Raw genomic sequence first — 20,679 nt, forward strand, 5'->3', positions numbered from 1 at the left:
TGCTATGAGCATTCAAAAAATTAGCAGTTATTTATTTATTACCTTTCTTGTTAATTGAATGGTTTTCTATTTGGAGTGAGTCCCTGACTGTAACCCACTCTTTTGACTATTACTAGGATTTTAGGCTGGTAGTGGTTTACCCACTACCAGCCAGTACCCACTACCCATCAGTTGGTATGAAACTTTGCAAAAATGACTACCAGTTATAACAAAATAACCTCTAATGATATTTAGGAATGTTTACTGGTTTTCACTTTTGATCGATTGTAAGCAAACGTGGCACCTATCTTGCAGTTGATTTAAATATTCATGTATAATTCAGAGTGAGCAACATAAAACCGAACCTGTAACATAACCGCTGCGGAATCGGTAGATTATGTTGGAATGAAATTTTATGAATGATATGATTAAATTAAATAAGAAAAACACAATTTAAATGTTGCATTTATTTACCTTATTGTTACAAAAGATGTTCAAAATGACCACTCTGGGCGTCGATGCACTTTTGTGCTCAACTGATCATATTGAGAGTTGCCTGACAGAAAACGTTTTGTCAATTGCGTTGATTTTTCATTGAAATGTTCAGTTTCAGTTCATCAATATTGTGGGGATGCATAAACTCTCTCCTTAAATAGTCCCAAAGGAAAAAATTCCAAGTAGAACTCTTTCTTTCTTTCTTTTCCCTGTTTAGCCTCTGGGAATTACCCTTCAGGTATTACTTCAGAGGATGATATGTATGAGTGTAAGTGAAGTGTAGTCTTGTACACTCTCAGTTCAGCCATTCCTGAGATGTCTGGTTAATTGAAACTCAACCACCAAAGGACACCGGTTATTCAAATCTATTCTATTCTAGTATTCAAATCCGTATATAAGTAACTACCTTTATTGGGACTTGAACGCTGGAACTCTCGACTTCCAAATTAGCTGATTTGGGAAGACGTGTTCACCACTAGACCAACCTGGTGGGTTAATTAGACAACTCCGGGGAATGTGGAGGCCACCGACCTTTGCGGATGGCTCGTTGTCTGTCCTCTTCAGTTGTTGCATAGTTGTAACGCGGTACGGTTTCAATTTTAATTTATGAAGAATTTTGTGACAAGATGTGTATTTAGCATCAGACTGTTGGGACCTTTCAGTATCGGCAGTGGTCCATGGAGTCTTAACAGGAGGTTGCCTATTTTGTTTTGCATTTGAGACTGAACCATTTGTTGTACGCCATTTTTTAATTAAATTGTATATGCTGCTCTTTGTTGAGGTACAGGCATTTGGTATTTTTTTAGAATACTTGACGTGATTCTTCAAATGATCCGGAATGAATATAGGCGTCAACTATAGCTATCCTCTCCTGAATTTAATAAAGCATTTTATACAAATGTAACTGCACTCACAATACTGCATTGCAACAAAATGTATACTGAACTGACATGTAACCACCTAACAAACGGCAGCAACAATCAGTAGTAACTTATACATCCACTAGTCGTGCTAGTTGTGTCTTTCATAAACAGTGTTGGGTAGTGGTTGGGTATGGATTCGGTTTTATGTTGCACACCCCTGTATGTTGCAAATGTTCATTTAAGATATCAATCCTAGTGCACTTTCAATTTTCTATCCTGTATACCATATAATGGCTTTTTCAGTATTCCCTGTGGTTGTAAACTTAACAGTCTGGATAGTTCAGTATACTTTGTGCTTGTATGACAATGTTGAAAATAACCAAACTGTTGTAAACTTTTCAAATTGATGGAGTCGATTCGCCATAATATTTATTCAACTTAGCCTTAGTTTCCTGGGCAGTGTTGTCTTTCAAAAAGTAATGCTTGATCACCACCCAAAATTTTCTTTCATTCATTTTTCACATATCGCAATACTTATTCACTCAAATAACTGCCAACAACAGAATTACGAATGTATCTAACTAAAACTTTGTGTATGCTCCTCGTACAGATTTGGAAACCTCAGAATGACCTCAACAAGTGCCGTTTTTGCACAAACTAGCACCTCCTTCATATTATTTTGTTGTATTTTTTTATAAAACATTTGTATTAATAATAATAAATTTGTGTGTGCAGTCATTTGAGCAAGATGATGATGACCAGTACCAGTATGGTCAAGGCTACGATGTTGGATCATTTCCAAAGGATTTTGGATATGGAGCGTTTGATCAAGATGGTGATGGGCCACCTGGTTTACTTACTGGCGAGCAAAAGCCAAGAATACTGCTGATGGGTTTAAGAAGGTTTGTTTCATGTTAATCAGGTTTTAATTATTTGCAGTCGTTTACTTCTTATTGTTTTAAAATTATTTTTAAAAACTTAGTTTAGTGACAAAACTTAGGCTATTTGAGCAATAATATTGTCTTTGTTAATCAGATGCATTGCTAAATTAATTATATCACATTAATCCATACTCTAATAAATTCAATATGTTGTTTAACTAAAGTAGAAATATTTTTTATCTTTGTAAATCATTAATATTGACTGCTGAATCACCAATGTTTCCTTTATTGTTCTCCACTGTGACCTAAAAAAATTTACTTCATCTATATTTTTAGTTGAGTCGTTATTATTGTAAAAGTTTTGAATTACTTAAACGTACAATACCTACTATAATATAAAATTATTTGGGGTACTTGTATTTGACATTCCAACCCCAGGGGGAAGACATCCCCTTGGGGATGTCTTGTGACGTTACCGTTTGCTACATCACCCTCTCCGTTCCGAGCCCTGAGGGGCTTTCCCAGATGACATCTCACAGTCATCAGCCAGGCCTCGGTCAGGGTGCCACCACTGTAAATGCCTTGGCAGACATTTGCATCGGTAAAATACAAATCAAATTTCACCTTCACGTAGGCCTCAAACAGACATCTTCACATCCAACCTAACATGATTCCCTCAAACTAACTTACCGAAACCTCAGAAGCGCGAACCCCATGGCTAGTCCAGATTTGACAGCACCGTTTGTGACTGTGAATGCCTCAGAAAACGAAGAGTTGAGAGTTAAATCAGTGCTACACTCATACCAATCAAAATTATGTTTTACGCAACATAGAAATTCAGACCTACACACAAATAAGTCGACCAGTTTAGGTCGCCTAACAAGGGGAACGTAACCTCATTCCGTTCCATACGGGAGCCAGGAACAAACCCTGCACCCCCATCTGATCCCATCATGGAGTCTCACGCGACATTACCAAGTCACAGTCAGGATCACCACTGGCAGAACGAAGCCACGCCCCCCAGTTGCACGGGCTACCATACCCCAGCAGCACGGCCACCCCCACCAGTGGGAGGAGCCCTAAATTGAATTTCAAACAACACCAATATAATCGTGGCATGATGCCAATGCGCCTACTTCCAACCAATCCAATGCCTAGGTCGGAACCCTACCTGGTAACCTACCGCATTACAACTTGACAAGCCATTTCATTTTAATAATTAATTGTTGTGTTCACCGTTTAAAATAACAATGTTACCTATTTATTTGGGTAAAAAATTGAAGCAGCTGTTTTATTTAGCAAAATAACTAAATTATATACTGTTGGTACAAGTTGTAATTTTTATACTTCCCGTTGATCAATAAATTGCAAATTTTTGGGTTATTGTCAATATCACCCGACATAACAACCATTATATTATAATTTATATTTATTTACTTTGTAAATATAATTTAACCTACGCTTGTTTCGCTTGCTAACCTTGACTAATTAACATAGTAATGTTTTGAGTATTTAAATAATATATTCAATAATTATTGCAATTATTATTTTTTTTCTTTCTTTCTTTAACCTCCGGGACCCCTGTTAGGTATTGCTTCAGAGGATGAGATGAATGACAATTTTTGTAGCGTGTGAAAATGCCATGCCTGACTGGGATTAGAACCCAGGACCTCCAGATGAAAGGCCGAGACGCTACTGCTCGTGCCAAGGAGATTGGTGGATTTGTCATCCGCGACCCCGAAAACCCTGCGTAGCTATTTTGCAGACTTTGCAATTTTTTACACCTGCATCCTTAATTTACTCCCGTATGGAGAGATGGTTTTTTTATAAAAGTAATGGTGGAGTATTGTATTGTCACCCGACCTGAATAACTGCAAAATTTCATCAATTGGCAATGTCAGGAAGTATGTTAAATTAAGGATGCAAGATTTGAGGACAAACATGAAAAAAAAACATTGTGAGTTTAAGCAAAGCAAGTAAAAAATGCTCTAAATTCTTATTATCTAATTATAACTTATCCGGTTTTAACTTTGGTTTACTTTCAGGTGTACAAGTTATAATTGACATTTTGTTACAGTAGAAGAATTCTCTGTTTATCATTCATGAAAAATTAAAATAGTCTAATTTTCCTATAGCCACGAATGAGTAGTGAATAACTTTTATAATTAATGCATCTAAACGCAAAAGAAACTTAAGGGACAATAAAGTAGTTTCTTTATTACATGAGTTACGATTCTTACATTTTTCTTAGTTTGTCGTTATAAATTATATTTTTTTTTAGGTATTTCACTAATCACAATCAGGTATTTCATTTTAAAGATATCAGAAATTCAATTGGAAATTTTGTTGTTTCATATCGGTAGGTTATTAATAATGCAATTTTTCGTAGTAAGATCCTCAGCAAACAAGAGTAAAAACAGATAGAAATCAACTAAGAAATAACAACATGCAGAAAGATGATAGGAATAGGCATGTGAAATGTAAGGACGTTTCTTCAAACTGGTAAATAACAAAATTTTAAAAAGGAGATAAAAATGTACAGGTTAAATGTATTTTAAGAGACTTTTGTTATAATATGGTTAAAATGACGTGAGGAAAATATGAAATTAACAATGATAATGTTACATTGTACAGTTCAGGAAATAAAAAGGAGGAATTAATGTAAGAAAAATTTTAAACAAAGAGCAAAATGTGTAAGATTAAATTGTATATTGCTGTTGAACCAAAAATTTGTTTTCAATCTAGGTTAAAACTTATAAGTAATAAGAACATGATGTAATTGAATTTCTGTATGAACAGATATAAAGATTATAGAAGAGAAAGTTAATGATTTTAAAATAATGATTGGGATTAGTCTAATGTATGAACTGGAAATAGAGTAAGAAAAGGGGAGAAACTTATTATTAAATCTTTCTAGACTTATTTTGGAAGCAAAATATTCATGACTGATATTAGATTTAAATGACATAAAAAGAAGATTCTTAATTCAGAATTCCTGAAGAGATGAAAAAATATATCAAATTGATTATAAGATACAGAAGAAAAACTCACAAATAATAAAAAAGAAACACACCGATTACCAAGAGTGGACATTCATAATTTTTATATTTTTTAGAGAAAAACAACTGTTGAGAGTATTATCAAAAAGAAAAGTACATTACTAGCAGTGTAACTGAACTTATAGTAAATTTGTTAGAAATTCCATTATATAGATAAATACTTTTTTTTAAATTGTAAGTGTCAGTAATCTCATACAAAATGAGATACAAAGCAAAGAAGTTTTTGCTTTTGGTACCCCAAAAACAAAAACACCAAAAATCCATAAGTTGATTATTAAAAAAAATTTACTCTTTTAGAGAAATGCAAAAATAGAATATTAGTCATTAAGAAAGTTCTTGCTCTGACACAGAAATGATACCAGTTTGATCAAATGACCATAATATTTGTCAAATACTAATATTTGTTAAGTAAAATACTTCAGAACTCATATTTGTTACTTGTTTCAACAACCTTTCTGAAAAATTGATAAAATTAAAGTGCAAGCTGTTGTAAAGAATTTTGTTTATAAAGGTTTAACTCTGATAGACATACTAAAAGAGTTAGGTTCTACTCTAAAGAATTCTTCTCCATCATTTTCTATAGTAAAAAATCTGATATGGACACCATATGACTTCCTAGTATGCCTATTAAATTACATGTACACATTTTTTAAAATGAAAAGTAGTCAAATTTTATTTCATTAATAACGTTTGGTATTTTCTTTTTATTGTTATTATTGAATTATTATTTATTGTAATTTTTTTTTACAATGAGCGGTTAATAATTAATAATAAATCAACATATTTAAATTAAATAAAAAAAAAGGAGAAGTAGGATTCAAACCAATGTGCCCTTCCCCTTGTAAGATCCAAATATTTCATTAATTAAAATTTTATTTGGCTACAACTCTGGAACCAATGAAAATAACTACCACTTTTGATGTATCCTTGAAAAGCTCTCAATGAAGGCTTATTATTGCAGTTGAGAAAAAGTCCAAAAGCCCAATTTTGGGCTTTTGGTTCAGTGGATTATAATCAAAAGGGGAAGTGCACAACTAGACGTTACTACAGTCCTAAATCCAAAATTTCAACATCTTACGGCTAATTATTTTTGAGTTATACGTACATATGTCACCGCCAGAACTAGTTAAAATGGATTTGGGGATGGTCAAAATGGATATTTTCATTGAAAATTGAAAATTTTCACAATTACAATACATCCTTTAGTTCATACAAGGAAGTAAAGAGTAGACTTGTAAATTTAAATGTGGTTGTACATCCATTCAAAATGGTATGTTTGGAGAAGCCCAAAAACCGCTATGATTGACAAAATTGTTATATTTCAATAAACCATGTCGATTGAAATTTACACAATGTTTTGGGTATAAAAAAGCTTTCAACTTGATGGTTGCTGTGTTTATTATCAGTTGATCAAAACCACATTCGGTTGTACACTTCTTCAGGAGATTTATTTAAACATGGTTCTGTTGAGTTTCTTCAATGTTTGATAACAGTAGATTAAACGTGGATTTACCGTTATATTTCAGAGATCACCTAACCTAAAAGTTTTATGTTTTACTATTGGACCAATCGAATGGTCTGTTCAGACTAAACATCCACATTTGGCTTAAGAGAAAGTGCATTTTCACCATGAAAATGCACCTTCACATATATCTCTGGTTGTTAATGCAGAACTCATGACTTATGCTTTGAAGCGTAATCCACACTCACACAGTGTATTTGGCTCCCAGCAATTAGTTCCTCTTTCCAAATCTGAAGAAAGGGTTGTTCACTGGATGAAGATTTACTTCAAATGATGAGGTTAAAGCTGAGACAATTGCTTATTTTGAAGATTTTGACAAATCACATTATACTGATTTGTATTAAAAAGTTGAAAAGCCATTGTTCTGTATACGAGGAGTAATTCTGTATTCTGTACTCTATTAAATAAAAGACTAATGCTGTAAAATATTTTATTTTAAATTTATACATCTTTAGTTATTATCCCCTTCAATATACACCCCTCATCTATCCCTACAACGCTCCATGTGAATTTTCCGTTGTTTGAAATAGTGCTCGAAGTCTTCTTCTGTGAGCTCTTTCATGACATGTGCCGCTTTTTCTTTCACAGCTTCAACAGTCTGAAATCTTGTTCCTTTTGATGGAGATTTGATCTTGGGGAACAGATAAAAGTTTTACATGGTGCAAGGTCGGGCTAATAAGGCAGATGGTCTAACACTGGAATGTTATACTTGACTAGAAACATCTTGACAGTCATAATGCAGTGTGAGTCGGTGCATTGTCCTAATGAAGAACCCATGTCTTGTTTTTTTCCAGTTCGGGTTGTTTTTTCTACTTTTTTCATAGAGTTCAGGTAGAATCTCAAAAAACCTTGAGAGGAACCCAGTGAAAGTATACATTGAAAAAAAACAATCATCATCACTTTGAATTTTGATTTGCTCATTTGAGTGTTTTTAGCTGTCAGTGAAGTCGGGGCCTTCCAGTGCATGGATTGACGCTTAGTTTCTGGATCGTAAGTGAAAAACCAAGATTCATCATGTGTTATCACTCTTCCGAAAAGTTTGGATCATCTTTAATGGCATTCAAAGTGTTAGAACGAACATTTTCAGGAGCTTCTTTTTGTTTGATTGTGAGAATTTTAGGTACCATTTTTGTACACACTTTGCATGTTAAAATCGTTATGTAAAATTTGCCTTACGCATTCTTTATCAATTTCTATGGTTTCAGCAATCGCACGAATAGTTGCGATGGTCAGATCAGATCAGATTACCAAGTTTTTCAACATTTTTGTCTGTTTTTTATGTGGAAGGGTGACCCAGGCAAACATCATCTTCAACATATTGGAAATGCTTACACCACTCTAAAACCTGCACACGTGATAAACATTTATTGCCATATACTTTTTTTTTAATGAAAGATAAGTTTTAGTAGTGGTTTATCAAAGTTTCATTTGAAATTTCATGACAATTCTTTGCCCTAATAAAACACTTATTTTTTCGGCAAAACACAAAAAATACAGATTTATCCAAACAAAAGCCACGGCCTGTGTAATATGTGTACAGAATTTGGAGCGGCAACAATCGAAAGAGAAGGCTTCACGCTATATAGCTGTTGGTCATATGAATTCGGCACATATGTAGCTCTTCTGTAGAAGCATTAGTCTCGTTATTTAATAGCCACTGCTCATACATCGTATTATTCACTGTAAAACATCTCTAAACTTATCCTAAGGCTATCTACCATCATTCTCTCAGAAATAGGATTCCACGTAATTGCTGGCTCAACAACTATCCAACTGTTAAAACATATTCTCTTTTGTACTCTGGCTCCTCTTGTTGGCAGAATACAGAAATATAACACCATTTCACAACTGCAACTCCCCAAATCTACTCCACTTCACTTCACTTCACCGAGTCTGAACATGACTCTCAATAAATACTTTTCCATTTTCATTACAGTCTTGCCTCAACCTTCTGCTTTCTCTGAAAGTCTGTTCAAGTATAAGTCGGTTCAGTGAAATCCTGACGTGGCTACTTTGTTAATTAAAAAAAATTAAATCTTAAATTAAATAGATTTGTTGGGTTTTTTGCTATCCTATTAATTCAAACAGCTGCCATATTTTGCCATAAGTACCTGCCATTTCCAATTATCTGTTGTATGGGTTAAGGAAAAGACGACTCCTTCTCTTATTAATTGAGCAGGCTGCATAAGAAGAAGGTAAAGTTTAGGTAGGAGAGGCATTGCATTTTATTACCTCAAATATATCCCGGTCATACGAAAGAATTGAACTAGTAAAACAATAAAGATACTTAAGAAATTCGTAAAAGAAGATTGCCAGAATGAAAAAAAAAATTAAAACCAAATTACCTATAACTAAAAAAGGATTCAATAGAAACAATTTTACGTAGTAAGATATGGAGTTAGACTTTAACAATCATCTTGCATTTTATTATGCGGATGTAAATTGTGAAGAAAATGGACAAGAGGCGTTTGAAATGTGCCATGAAGGTGACAGAAAAAAATTAATTGGACGAAGTGAAAAATGAAGTAGGAAATGAGGAGAACAGATGAGAGTAAAAATCTAAACAGAATAATATAGGGCCATTTTTTGAGAGGAGAGATTGATTGAAGCATTGAAGAAGTTCAGTAGAATATACAAAGAAATGATTAAAAACGATAAAAATTATAAATGATCTATAAGAAGATTGGAGCGATCAAGAAGTTCAGCTGGAAATGAAAAGAGAATAAAGATGTGCCAGGTGTGTAAATATGAAACCGGAATTTTTGTATAGAAATACACGTTTATTATATGAAAACGATAAATAATATTTTATTTGAAATATTGTCCATTGCTAGCTATACATTTTTTTATCTCTTTGAAAATTGATGAATTCCATACCAAAAAAAATTGTTGCTCTTTTGAGGTAAACGAGTCATCGAGTCATTTTCGTACATTTTCATAAGAAGTAAAGCGCTACTCTGCAAGTGTGTGTCCCATCGATGCAAATAAATAGTAATTGGACAGAGCCAAGTCTGTTGAGTAAGCTGCATGTGAAAGTGTTTCCCAACTGAATGCCTCAATCTTTTCCTTGACCGCTTTTGCTGTGTGTAGTGCTTTATCGTGAAGCAATTTCACTTAGTGTTGCCATTGTTGTTATTCTGGTCGTTTTTCATGCAATGCTTGATTTAAATCGATAATTTGTGGTCAGTAGCGTTTAGTATTAATAGTTTCACCAGGTTTTAGCGGCTCATAATAGATCACACGCTTCTGATCCCACCAAACACAGAGCATTGTCTTATTTCCATAGCGATTTGGCCAATTGATGTCGATGGTTCGTCTGGAGTTACCCATGATCTTTTACGCTTAGGATTCTCGAAATATATCCACTTTTCATCACCTGTCACAATTCGATGGAGAAATGACTTTCTTTTGTACCTGGTGTGCAGCATTTCGCAAGTGGTTTATCAGTTTTCTTGCTGTCTTTCATTCAGTTCATGTGGAACCCATTTTCTTCCCATCTTCTGGATGTTTCCTGTGGCTTTCAAACATATGGAGACGGCTTCTCGTGTTACATCTAATTGATCTGCGAGTTGTTGCGTTTGAGCATCATCCTCATTCAACAACGCTTGCAAATCTCTTTTTTCAAACTTTTTCTGTGGTCTTCTACCTACCGTTCTTTGTTTCTCATGTCAAAATCGCCACTTTTGAATTTTTTTTTAAACCGCTGAAAGCACTGTGATTTATCAAGAGCATGCTCTTCGTAAGCTTTGAAAAGTGTTGTATGCGATTCTGCAGCAGTTTTCTTTAAATGGTAACAGAAAATCAATGCTGTCGGCAAATCGTAGTTTGTAGGTACAAAACTCAACATGTTCAATGCTAATTAAAACTATGCTGTTGTATGAAACTTGTATTGTTGTGAGTTGAAAATCTTTGTCGGCTGTCAAAGAAAGAAAGTGCCGCCAATGATGCGGTTTGATGATAACTATATTAACAGCTAGGGCCATCTATGGGCAAATTCCGGTTTCATATTTGCACACCTGGTATGTGATGCAGCAGATAAGGCTTAAGGCAGATAACCATGTCTTGATAATAATTATTTTTTAAAAGTGTATCTTTTTATATCTTTGTAATGCTAAATGACGTTTCCATAAATTTCCCTGTAGTAATGTTTCTATCAGTTCAGGATGCATTTTAGCAAAAATTTCAACAGATAAAAATATTTAAAAGAACTTTCAAGTGAATCTTTTTCTCATTTCAAACTGGAATGTATTTAATAAAACGTTTGTTGAAAAAAATTAAAGCAGTTTTTCTTTTTTGAGGTCACAGTGGATCATTTTAGTCAACTCTGTTCATCTTTTCTTTTGATTTTTCTTCTGATTGCTTCCCAATACACTTCTTCATTCTGTTCGTTCTGCTTTTTTGAGTTCTTCTGAACAAATCCTCGTTTTCGTTTTCTTTTCTTTAATTTTAATTTTGGATTTTGCCTCTTAGCATTTTTACATTGTCAGTTTTATTTCGTAAATCTTCTATTGTGATGTCTAGTTCTTGCATATCCTGTTTAATTTTGGTGATCCAGATTGGTGTTTTGGAGATTTTCCAGTATTTCTCTACTAGCTTCCTGCTGAGCCTTTTCAGTTCTGTCCAAAGAAGGAGATTCTTTTCTTTCTAAAGTAGTCTAGAACTGGTTCTACGTCTTTATGTACCTCTTGGTTTGGTATGAGTCTTCATTCTTCCCCATCAGTAAGTCATCTTTTATTTATGCATGTTCTTAGAATTCTTCTTTCTATTCTTTGCATCTCTGCTGAGTAGGAAATGGTTGATCTTAGTTTGAAGAGTGTTTCACTTTCATATGATATTATAGATCTGATTACAGTTTTGTAATGTTTGAGTTTGGTATCTGTTGAGATGCATCTTGGTATTTTGTGCATAAATGAGCTTTTGTGTTCTTTCGTTCCAGTCTAGTTTTTCTTTGAGGTCATGTGTGATATTTTCTCCTAAATATTTAAACCGCTAAACTAGCTCAACTTTGTGTCTGTTTATGATTATGTGGTTCTATACCAGGGGATTTATGGCCATTCTGGTCTTTTCATATGATATTCTTAGGCCTATTTTTCCTACTGGTTCTTTCAATGATTGGTTGGATTCTAGCTTCTGCGATGTTATCGGCTAGAAACGCTAGGTCATCTGCAAATGCTAGACGGTTTACTTTGATATGGTTTACATGTTTCCTCGCTTCAATTGTTACGTGCGGTGGGTCTTTTTTGTACCATTCTCTCATTACATATTCTATCTCATCTCATATTCTAGTTGAAGAGCAGTGGGGATAGTCCATCTACTTGTATTAAACCTGTTTTGATTAGGAATGGTTCTGATGTTTCACCTCTGAATTTTATTTTGGAGTACGTGTCAGTTAATATGAGTTCTATCATTTTTACTAGTTTCAGGTGTAATCCTAGGTTTCTTAGTATTTTCGACATTGATGGTCTATGAATACCTTTGTAGGCTTTTTTGAAATCTATGAATGATATTATTAGTTATCTTTGTTTCATTTTGTGTACATCCACTATTAATTTGAGGGTGATTATTTGTTCAGGATTGCTTCTCAACTGTCTAAATCCCCCCTGTTAATTCTCCCAGTTCATTTTCAAGGATCTTTTATTTTATTATTCTTGAGAGTATTATGAACAATCTAATAGTGAAATTCCTTTGTAGTTTTCGGGGTTGATTTTGTCTCCTTTCTTGTGTAGTGGGTATATGCGTACAGTAGTCCAGTGTTTCGGTAATTTTTCTTCTTTCCAGATTTTTTTGAAATTAAATCAAGTTTATTAAAAGAATTTTTTCTTTTCATTTACATTGGATGATTGGTGTTTTCCACCTCCTTTTGGCAAGTATTTTTTACTTACCACTGAAGGATACATTTTAGCAAAATGTTTTCTACCGAAGAAAATATTCATTACATTTTATAAATTTCAAATAAAGGTGTTTTATTTGTTTAATTAATTAGAAAATAATCATGTTAATATTTGAATTAAAATTCAAGATAGAAATGCTAATTTCTTTTGTTTTTTATTTATTATTTATTGAAAACAATGATTTAAGTTTTCATTATCCAATTAACAATAGAAAGACCATAAATAGGCATGATTTTATTTTCACAGATTTTATATTTGTAATCATTGTGTATAATATATGTTATCATGTATTCATATATCTATTGTTTATTAAGCTATTATCTAGTCTAATTTTCTTATCTTGTTGACAAATTATTTTATTATAGTTCCATACTATTTCATAACTGTAAACATAATAGAAAGCACTAAGATAGTAGAATTTTGTTTAATTTAATCTTTAATAGAATGTAAAAATGTTTAATTTTTATAGAAAAATATTCAATAATTCTCTCTTTTAAAAAATCTTTGGCCGAATATACTTACGTGTTTTTAAAATTCCAGATTTAGCTATTTTAAATGTTGCAAACGTTATTTTGAATGCAAAAAATTTACTTCTTTATTTTCTTATTATTTACAAAATAATCTATTAAATAATAAGAATCTATATTCTTATTGTTAATTACGAAAAAGGAGAAGTTCCGTTAGACTTCAAAAAGACTGTTATAGTTATGATACCAAAGAAAGCAGGAGCAGTGAAATGTGAAAAATACAGAACAATAAGCTTAACTAGTTATGCAAAAAAAAATCTTAACTAGAATTCTGTACAGAAGAATTGAGAAGAGAGTGGAAGAAGAGTTACGGGAAGACCAATTTCGTTTCAAGAAAGGATAGGGACAAGAGAAGCAGTTTTAGCGCTCAGATTAATAGTAGAAGGAAAATTTAAAAAAAACAAACCAACATACTTGACATTTATAGACCTAGAAAAGGCATTCGGTAACGTAGACTGGAATAAAATGTTCAGCATTTAAACAAAATTAGGTTTCAAATACAAAGGTAGAAGAACAGTTGCTAACATTTACAGGAACCAAACAGCAACAACAATAATTGAGGAACGTAAGAAAGAAGCTGTTATAAGATAGGGAGTCTGACAAGGATGTTCCCTATCCCCATTACTTTTTAATCTTTACGTAGAACTAGCAGTTAATGATGTTAAACAACAATTTAGATCCGGAGTAACAGTACAAGTTGAAAAGATAAAGATGCTATGATTTGCTGATGATATAGTAATTCTAGCTGAGAGAAAAGGATTTAGAATAAACAATGAACGGCATGGATAAAGTCCTATGCAAGAACTACCGCATGAAAATAAACAAGAACAAAACGAAAGTAATGAAATATAGTAGAAATAATGAAGATGGACCGCTGAATGAAAAAAATTGGAAGAAAAAATATTACAGAGGTCGAAGAATTTTGTTATTTGGGAAGTGGAATTACTACAGATGGACGAAGCAGGAGCGTTATAAAACGCTGAATAGCACAGGCGAAACGAGCCTTCAGTCTGAAGTATAATTTCTTTACATCAAAAATTAACTATAATGTCAGGAAAACATTTTTGAAAGTATATGTTTAGAGCGTAGCTTTATATGGAAGTGAAACTTGGACAGTCGGAGTACCCGAGAAGAAAAGATTTTTTTTCTTTTGTCTTCAGTCATTTGACTGGTTTGTTGTAGCTCTCCAAGATTTCCTATCTAGTGCTAGTCGTTTCAAGAAAAGATTAGAAGATTAGAAAAGAAGAAGACGAGAAGAAAAGATTTGAAATGCGGTGCTATAGGAGAATGTTAAAAATCAGACGGGTAGATAAAGTGACAATGAAGAGGTGTTGTGGCAAATAGATGAATAAAGAAGCGTTTGGAAAAATATAGTTAAAAGAAGAGACAGACTTATAGGCCACATACTAAGGCATCCTGGAATAGTCGCTTTAATAATGGAGGGACAGGTAGAAGGAAAACATTGTGCGGGCAGGCAATGTTTGGAATATGTAAAACAAATTTTTAGTGATGTAGGATGTAGGGGGTATACCGAAACGAAACGACTAGCACTAGATAGGGAATTTTGGAGAGCTGCATCAAACCAGTCAAATGACTGAAGACAAAAAATAATTTATTATGCAGGATTTTAATTTCAAATCAGTATACCGGTTTGTGTAAACTTTATATTTTTTAAAAATATTTTGAGATGAATCTTATTTTCTCAAAGATGAGATTATTAAGAGAAACTAATGGGAGGGCATATAAGTATTTCTAAGTATAAGTGTATTAGATATTTTTGATTAGGATCTGAGAGTAAATTGATGCACAAGGTTGATTTTTATACAGACAGTTACAATATATATATATATTTGTGTATGATGAAATTATGATAAAATTTTCTTAAATTCATAATTTTTTTTCATAGGAGAAATAACTTATTTTTTTGATTGTAGCAATTCATACACATGCTTTTAGGAATCATTACTTATTTTAATATGATTTATTGATCAAGAGTGCTTAAAGAATACTTTCTTTTATGATAAAATATTCATCTCTTTAAAACTGATTCTTGGGAACCTAACTTTCTTTTTCCTGTTTAGCCTCCGGTAATTACCTTTCAGATAATACTTCAGAGGATGATATGTGTGAGTATAAATGAAGTGTACTCACTTGTACAGTCTTAGTTTGACCATTCCTGAGATGTGTGGTTAATTGAAACCCGACCACCAAAGAACACCGGTATCCACGATCTAGTACTTGAGAACCTAATTGCCTGGAATCAAAAATTGGACTAATAATTGAATCAAAGATTCATCTGTCAGATGACTATGAAAAGAACATGAATGAAAAAAAAAATTGTATTTTTTCTGGAAATTCAGCTCAAAGTTAAAACTGTCATAGCTTTTGGCAGCTTATAAGGGATTGTCTGGTCTTTGACTACATTATAATATTTTGAAAAATATTTACTGGGCATGATTAGGTCTACGAAGCGGGACATTTATGAGTGAACTATTGTGAAGAGAATATAGAACATAAATATTTACGATTAAAACTATAAATTTATTTATCTGAACTATAAATCTTTAACACTGTTACATTTAAAACTCCAGCTATCGACCTTGAAGTGTCTTCTCAAAGGGAATCAAATAAATTAATTTTTTCCTGCCATAGACATCAGGATCGACTAGTAAATCGGTCATGCAATTAGTTTATTTGATCTGTGTGTCGCAGTATGGTTGTTGATTTTACAAAGATCACTATCAAAATGGCTGTGCGAAGTGTATGCTTCATTCTGGGTCCGGCTATCTTGGCTCAGGGAACCACACTGATGGAGAGCTGATTGATATCAACGATATTAAAAAGAAAAACCAGGATTAAACTAAAGACGGCTACAGTTGAGGGTAAAAGTGGGTTGAGAAGGTAACTAATAGTCAATATAAAGGATCGCAATACTTCAACTAAGATGTAGAAAGATTTTGGATGAAGGATGTATAAAATGACTGCATCGCTAAAGAAAGAGGAAGTAAAAAAGAGAGATTTGATTGATAATTCAGGGTCAGATATCAAGAATATATGTTCTGAAGTTGCCAAGAAAAATAACTTGTAGAAAGGTGTATGACCAAGAACAATAAAAGAAGTGATTGATAGATCTAGTCCGGAGCCTTAAGTACGGATTGAAGTGATGACCGCTGAGCAGGGAGTTATGGAGTAAAGAGTATTGCACCAACACATCAAGAAATTTATCCAATCCTACCCTACTAAACGACATTTGTATGTGTGTCTGTCTCCCCCTTGGCTTACCACAAGAATGTACCGATCACTGCGGAAAATCCTGATTCGTTAATACGTGTCTAAGGTGTATATTATTATATATATATATCGCATACATATTGATATATATGCGAAATATTTATTAATAATAGATTTTTTTTAATTTATATGATTGTTCTTTTTCATAAAATCGATTATTTATATTAAAGACTCATGTTTCATTTCTTCCTTTTTTATTTGTAAAAATAACAATTTTTCACTTTCTCTTACTCTTATTTATTTGAATGAACCAGCAAGTAATAAAATATTTAGAATAATTAAATCTAACCAAGGCGGCATGTTACACTGATAATATAATTTTTGTTTCCTAACATGCAATACAATCTGTTTTTTGGTGCTGAAAACGAATATGAACACAGAATCTTTCTATCACCTGCTATTTTAGAAAAATTTTTAAATTTTAATTAAAGGATTTGTTCATTTTTCAACATATAGTTAGGATTTTAAGCTCCTATATTGTATTTTCTTACCTCATTTCTTATTGTGTAATTTTGTTAACTTAATTTGTGTAAGCTATAAATAAACAATACTAGAACAAAGACTTAAATCATATCATAGACGTATATTATAACATCTTATCTAATACTGAAGAGCGAGCCTTCATGGACAAGATTAATCATGTCTGTGCAGGTCAAAACATGTAGCAGAAAACACAGCTGTGTTGGTTGTATTAAGCACTGGATTTAGGAATGAATTAATTTTGTTCAGTCGTATTGATGTCTTAAGTTTTTTAACAGTGCAGTATCATAATGCCTTGAATTGTGTAATTGATGTGGATGCTCTTTGTTATGTATATGGTGAGTTTACCATAAAATCAAATAGAAAAAACATTACACCTTTAATTAAAAAAGCATATTATTTGTACTTTCAGAGTAAAATTGGTGATCAGGATAAGACGTGGGCTCCTCATATAGTATGCACTAATTTTTATGTATATTTAAGAGGATGGCTGAAAGGTGCACATAAGACTTTGCCATTTGGTGTACCTATAGTTTGATGTGAACCAAAGAATCGTGTAACTGATTGTTACTTTTGTTTAACAAGTATGTCTGGAATTTCTAAAATATCTAAATGTACTGTAAAATATCCTTCATTGCAATCTGCAATCAGGCCTGTACCTCACGGTTAAATTATTCCAGTTTTTGAGCTACCTGTGAATGTATGTCTTGAAAGTAGCGATGAACAATCAGACAGTATTGAAGAAGACAACAATAATTTTGATTTTGAATTATCTTCCGATAAGGCACATCTTATATCACAAGGTGAATTAAATGACTCGGTTAGGGATTTAAATTTATCAGAAAATCTAGCTGAACTGTTAAGATCAAGACTGTAAGGTTGGAATTTACTTAAAAACAAATACAAAATATTTGGGCTTTCGAAGCCAACTAAAAGAACTTTCTCGGTACTTTATTGACGAAAATGCACAAATATTGATGAGCTTATGTTGCATTTAGGACAAGTTCATAAACCTGAGGACTGGCACCTATTCATAGATTTGTCCATGTATAGTTTAAAAGTGGTTCTACTATACAATGGTAACAAATATCCTTCGATACCGATCGCTCATGGTATTAATCTGAAAGGGACATACAATGTGATGAAAGACACACTTGAAAAAATAAATTTTAAAAAACATAGCTGGAACATAGGGGTGATTTGATAGTTATAGCTATTTTGTTAGAAATGCTATTAGGCTATACTAAGTACATGTGTTTTCTTTGTGAATGGGACAGCCGAGCTAGGGATAAACATTATGTTACCAAAGAGTGCAAGCAACGAGACAACTTAAGTACAAATTGGAAAAATATTATTCATGAGCCCTAGTTGAACCCAAAAAAAAATATTTTTACCCCTTTCTCCATATCAACCTAGGACTAATGAAAAATTTTGTAAAAGAATGAAGAAGGATAGTCCCGGATTTTTGTAAATCAGGCAGAAAATTTTGAATGTAAGCGAAGGAAAAATTAAAGAAGCAATATTTGTTGGTCCTCAAATAAGGAACAAAGATGATGTATTTAACTCAACGTTAAATGATGTAGAAAGTGCAACTTGGGCTTCATTTAAAGACGTTTGCAAAAATTTTCTGTGAACTTTTATCAAATCAGGAAAATTGTAGTTTGTCGGCTTAGATGAGGATTTAAAATTTTCAAAGTAATTTATTAGTCGCTTGACAAAAACTTGCAAGACAATGAGAGTTGGACATATTTTGATGATAAATGTCATCAGCCAAAGAGTGCCCTTGCGAGAAGACCAAAAAAAAAAACAGACTGATATTTTTAGCAATTATAGAATGCAAAGAAACCGGTGTTTCATTAGAAGGAATAGGTGTCCAGTGGCATTGAGAGTCGTGATTATTAGTTGGAGACTGGATATCCAGATAAATTTTTTTGATTAAGTATAAATTGAAGTAAGACATGAAAGGGTCAACCGAAATAACAACGGTCTTAAATAGTTATGAATTAGAAAAATTCATAGGGATGTAAGAATTATGTGTTGTAGTGGTATAGAAACCGTACATAAATTAATGAGCAATTCTAAGATTGAGCAGCAGAAAAAAATATTATAAAGAAAAATTATACTTTAAAAGCTACATTTAAGTGAGTGTTTTGTTTTCGATCTGTTTTTATTAATTAATCAGAATTAATTAATATACCGGTTTAAAAAGCTCAAGCTACTAGCTATCTGTAGGATAGCTTATGATAATCTAGACAGCATCATAACCAATTTAGATTTAAGCCTATGCATAGCTTAAAAAAAGTATATCTAATTCTTATTTGATAATGTTTCAGGAGTGGAAAATCATCGATCCAGAAGGTTGTATTTCAAAAGATGTCTCCCAATGAAACATTGTTTCTCGAAAGCACTAACAAGATTGTAAAAGAGGATATTTCCAATTCTTCATTTGTTCAGTTTCAAATATGGGATTTTCCTGGTCAGATAGATTTTCTTGATCCCAGTTTCGATTCAGATATGATATTTGGAGGTTGTGGAGCATTAGTATTCGTTATTGATGCACAGGTAATTTTATATTATCCAGTTATTTACATTACATCATTTTATATCGAATAGGTTTTTTCTTTTGTGACAATTAAAATAGTATATTGACATATAACGATCGCATAAATTTCTGTCTTTCATTAATTAGACAGAAAAGGCCCTGGCGCTAAAATGTTTATTTAATTAATGTGACAATTGTTTTCATATTTTATAACATAATCTCCTGTAACATTAATATACACCTGTCCTAAATTTGAATCGGCTTATTTATATTTGCTGTAAAGAAATTTTTCTCTTTACGTCGAGACAATTTAGTGCGTTTTCTTTGACATTGTCGTTGCTATTAAAATTCATACTATTAGCACCTACTTAGTGTGGAGTGGACCAAACAAGTGGAAATCCGATGAGGCGAAGGCAGGTCAGTATGTGGGGGCTGACGTCATACTTTTCAACACAAATTGTGTTGAAGTGGTTTCTTGATTTACCTGACGTTTGTGAGATGGGGCATTATTTTGAAGCAGAATGAACCTTTGCGTCAAGATCCAGGGAGTTACATGTTACAGTAATATGTGCTGTTTATTGTTCATTGATCTTAAAGAAAATTTACAAAAACCGTGCCTTTTATATCCTAAAAAATTGTTTTCATGTTTTTTCCTTCAGATTATCAGGTTCAGAATTTTTTCTTGACCGGTCAACTCGTGTGTTTCCACTTGCAAGCTCAGTCTCTTTTATTTCGCTTCACTGAGTAAGATATAAATAAAGTTTGTTTTCCATTGTTGAACATTAAGGAATTCGTGAATTATTTGCAAATATATTATTGCTAGTAATGATGGTATTATATCATTGAGAAAGCTGTTGGTAATATCTTTTGTTATATTATTGTTTGTCATACATTGTCTAATCTTAATGTAATTGCATTGTCGTATTTGAGTCATAGTAGTTTAATGTTTTATCTTTAATATGTTTTAATTATGTAATAGCTTTATTTGATGAATGATGAATATATTATCTTTCTCAGAAATTACTTTTTGTCAATAGTACAATATTTATAACATAGCCTAATTATTTACGTCCCATAATTGGAAAGCAAATAAAAATTCAACTTGTATGTTTGAAATTCACCTGTATAAATAAAATACAATTTGTATAC

At 32.6% G+C, this 20,679-nt stretch overlaps 1 protein-coding gene across 1 annotated transcript in view; it reads left to right on the top strand.

Annotated features, from left to right (window-relative positions):
* The window catches only part of RagC-D (Ras-related GTP binding C/D), a 53,810-nt gene that overhangs the window by 15,930 nt on the left and 17,201 nt on the right, over positions 1–20,679 (top strand). Inside the window, exons 2-3 of the mRNA XM_075353939.1 lie at positions 2,073–2,239; positions 19,322–19,550. Of these exons, the coding sequence (XP_075210054.1) occupies positions 2,073–2,239; positions 19,322–19,550 (396 nt within the window). The remainder of the gene's footprint in view (positions 1–2,072; positions 2,240–19,321; positions 19,551–20,679) is intronic.

This window comes from Lycorma delicatula, chromosome 1 (assembly GCF_047948215.1).
Source record: "Lycorma delicatula isolate Av1 chromosome 1, ASM4794821v1, whole genome shotgun sequence".
Classification (NCBI taxonomy): domain Eukaryota; kingdom Metazoa; phylum Arthropoda; class Insecta; order Hemiptera; family Fulgoridae; genus Lycorma; species Lycorma delicatula.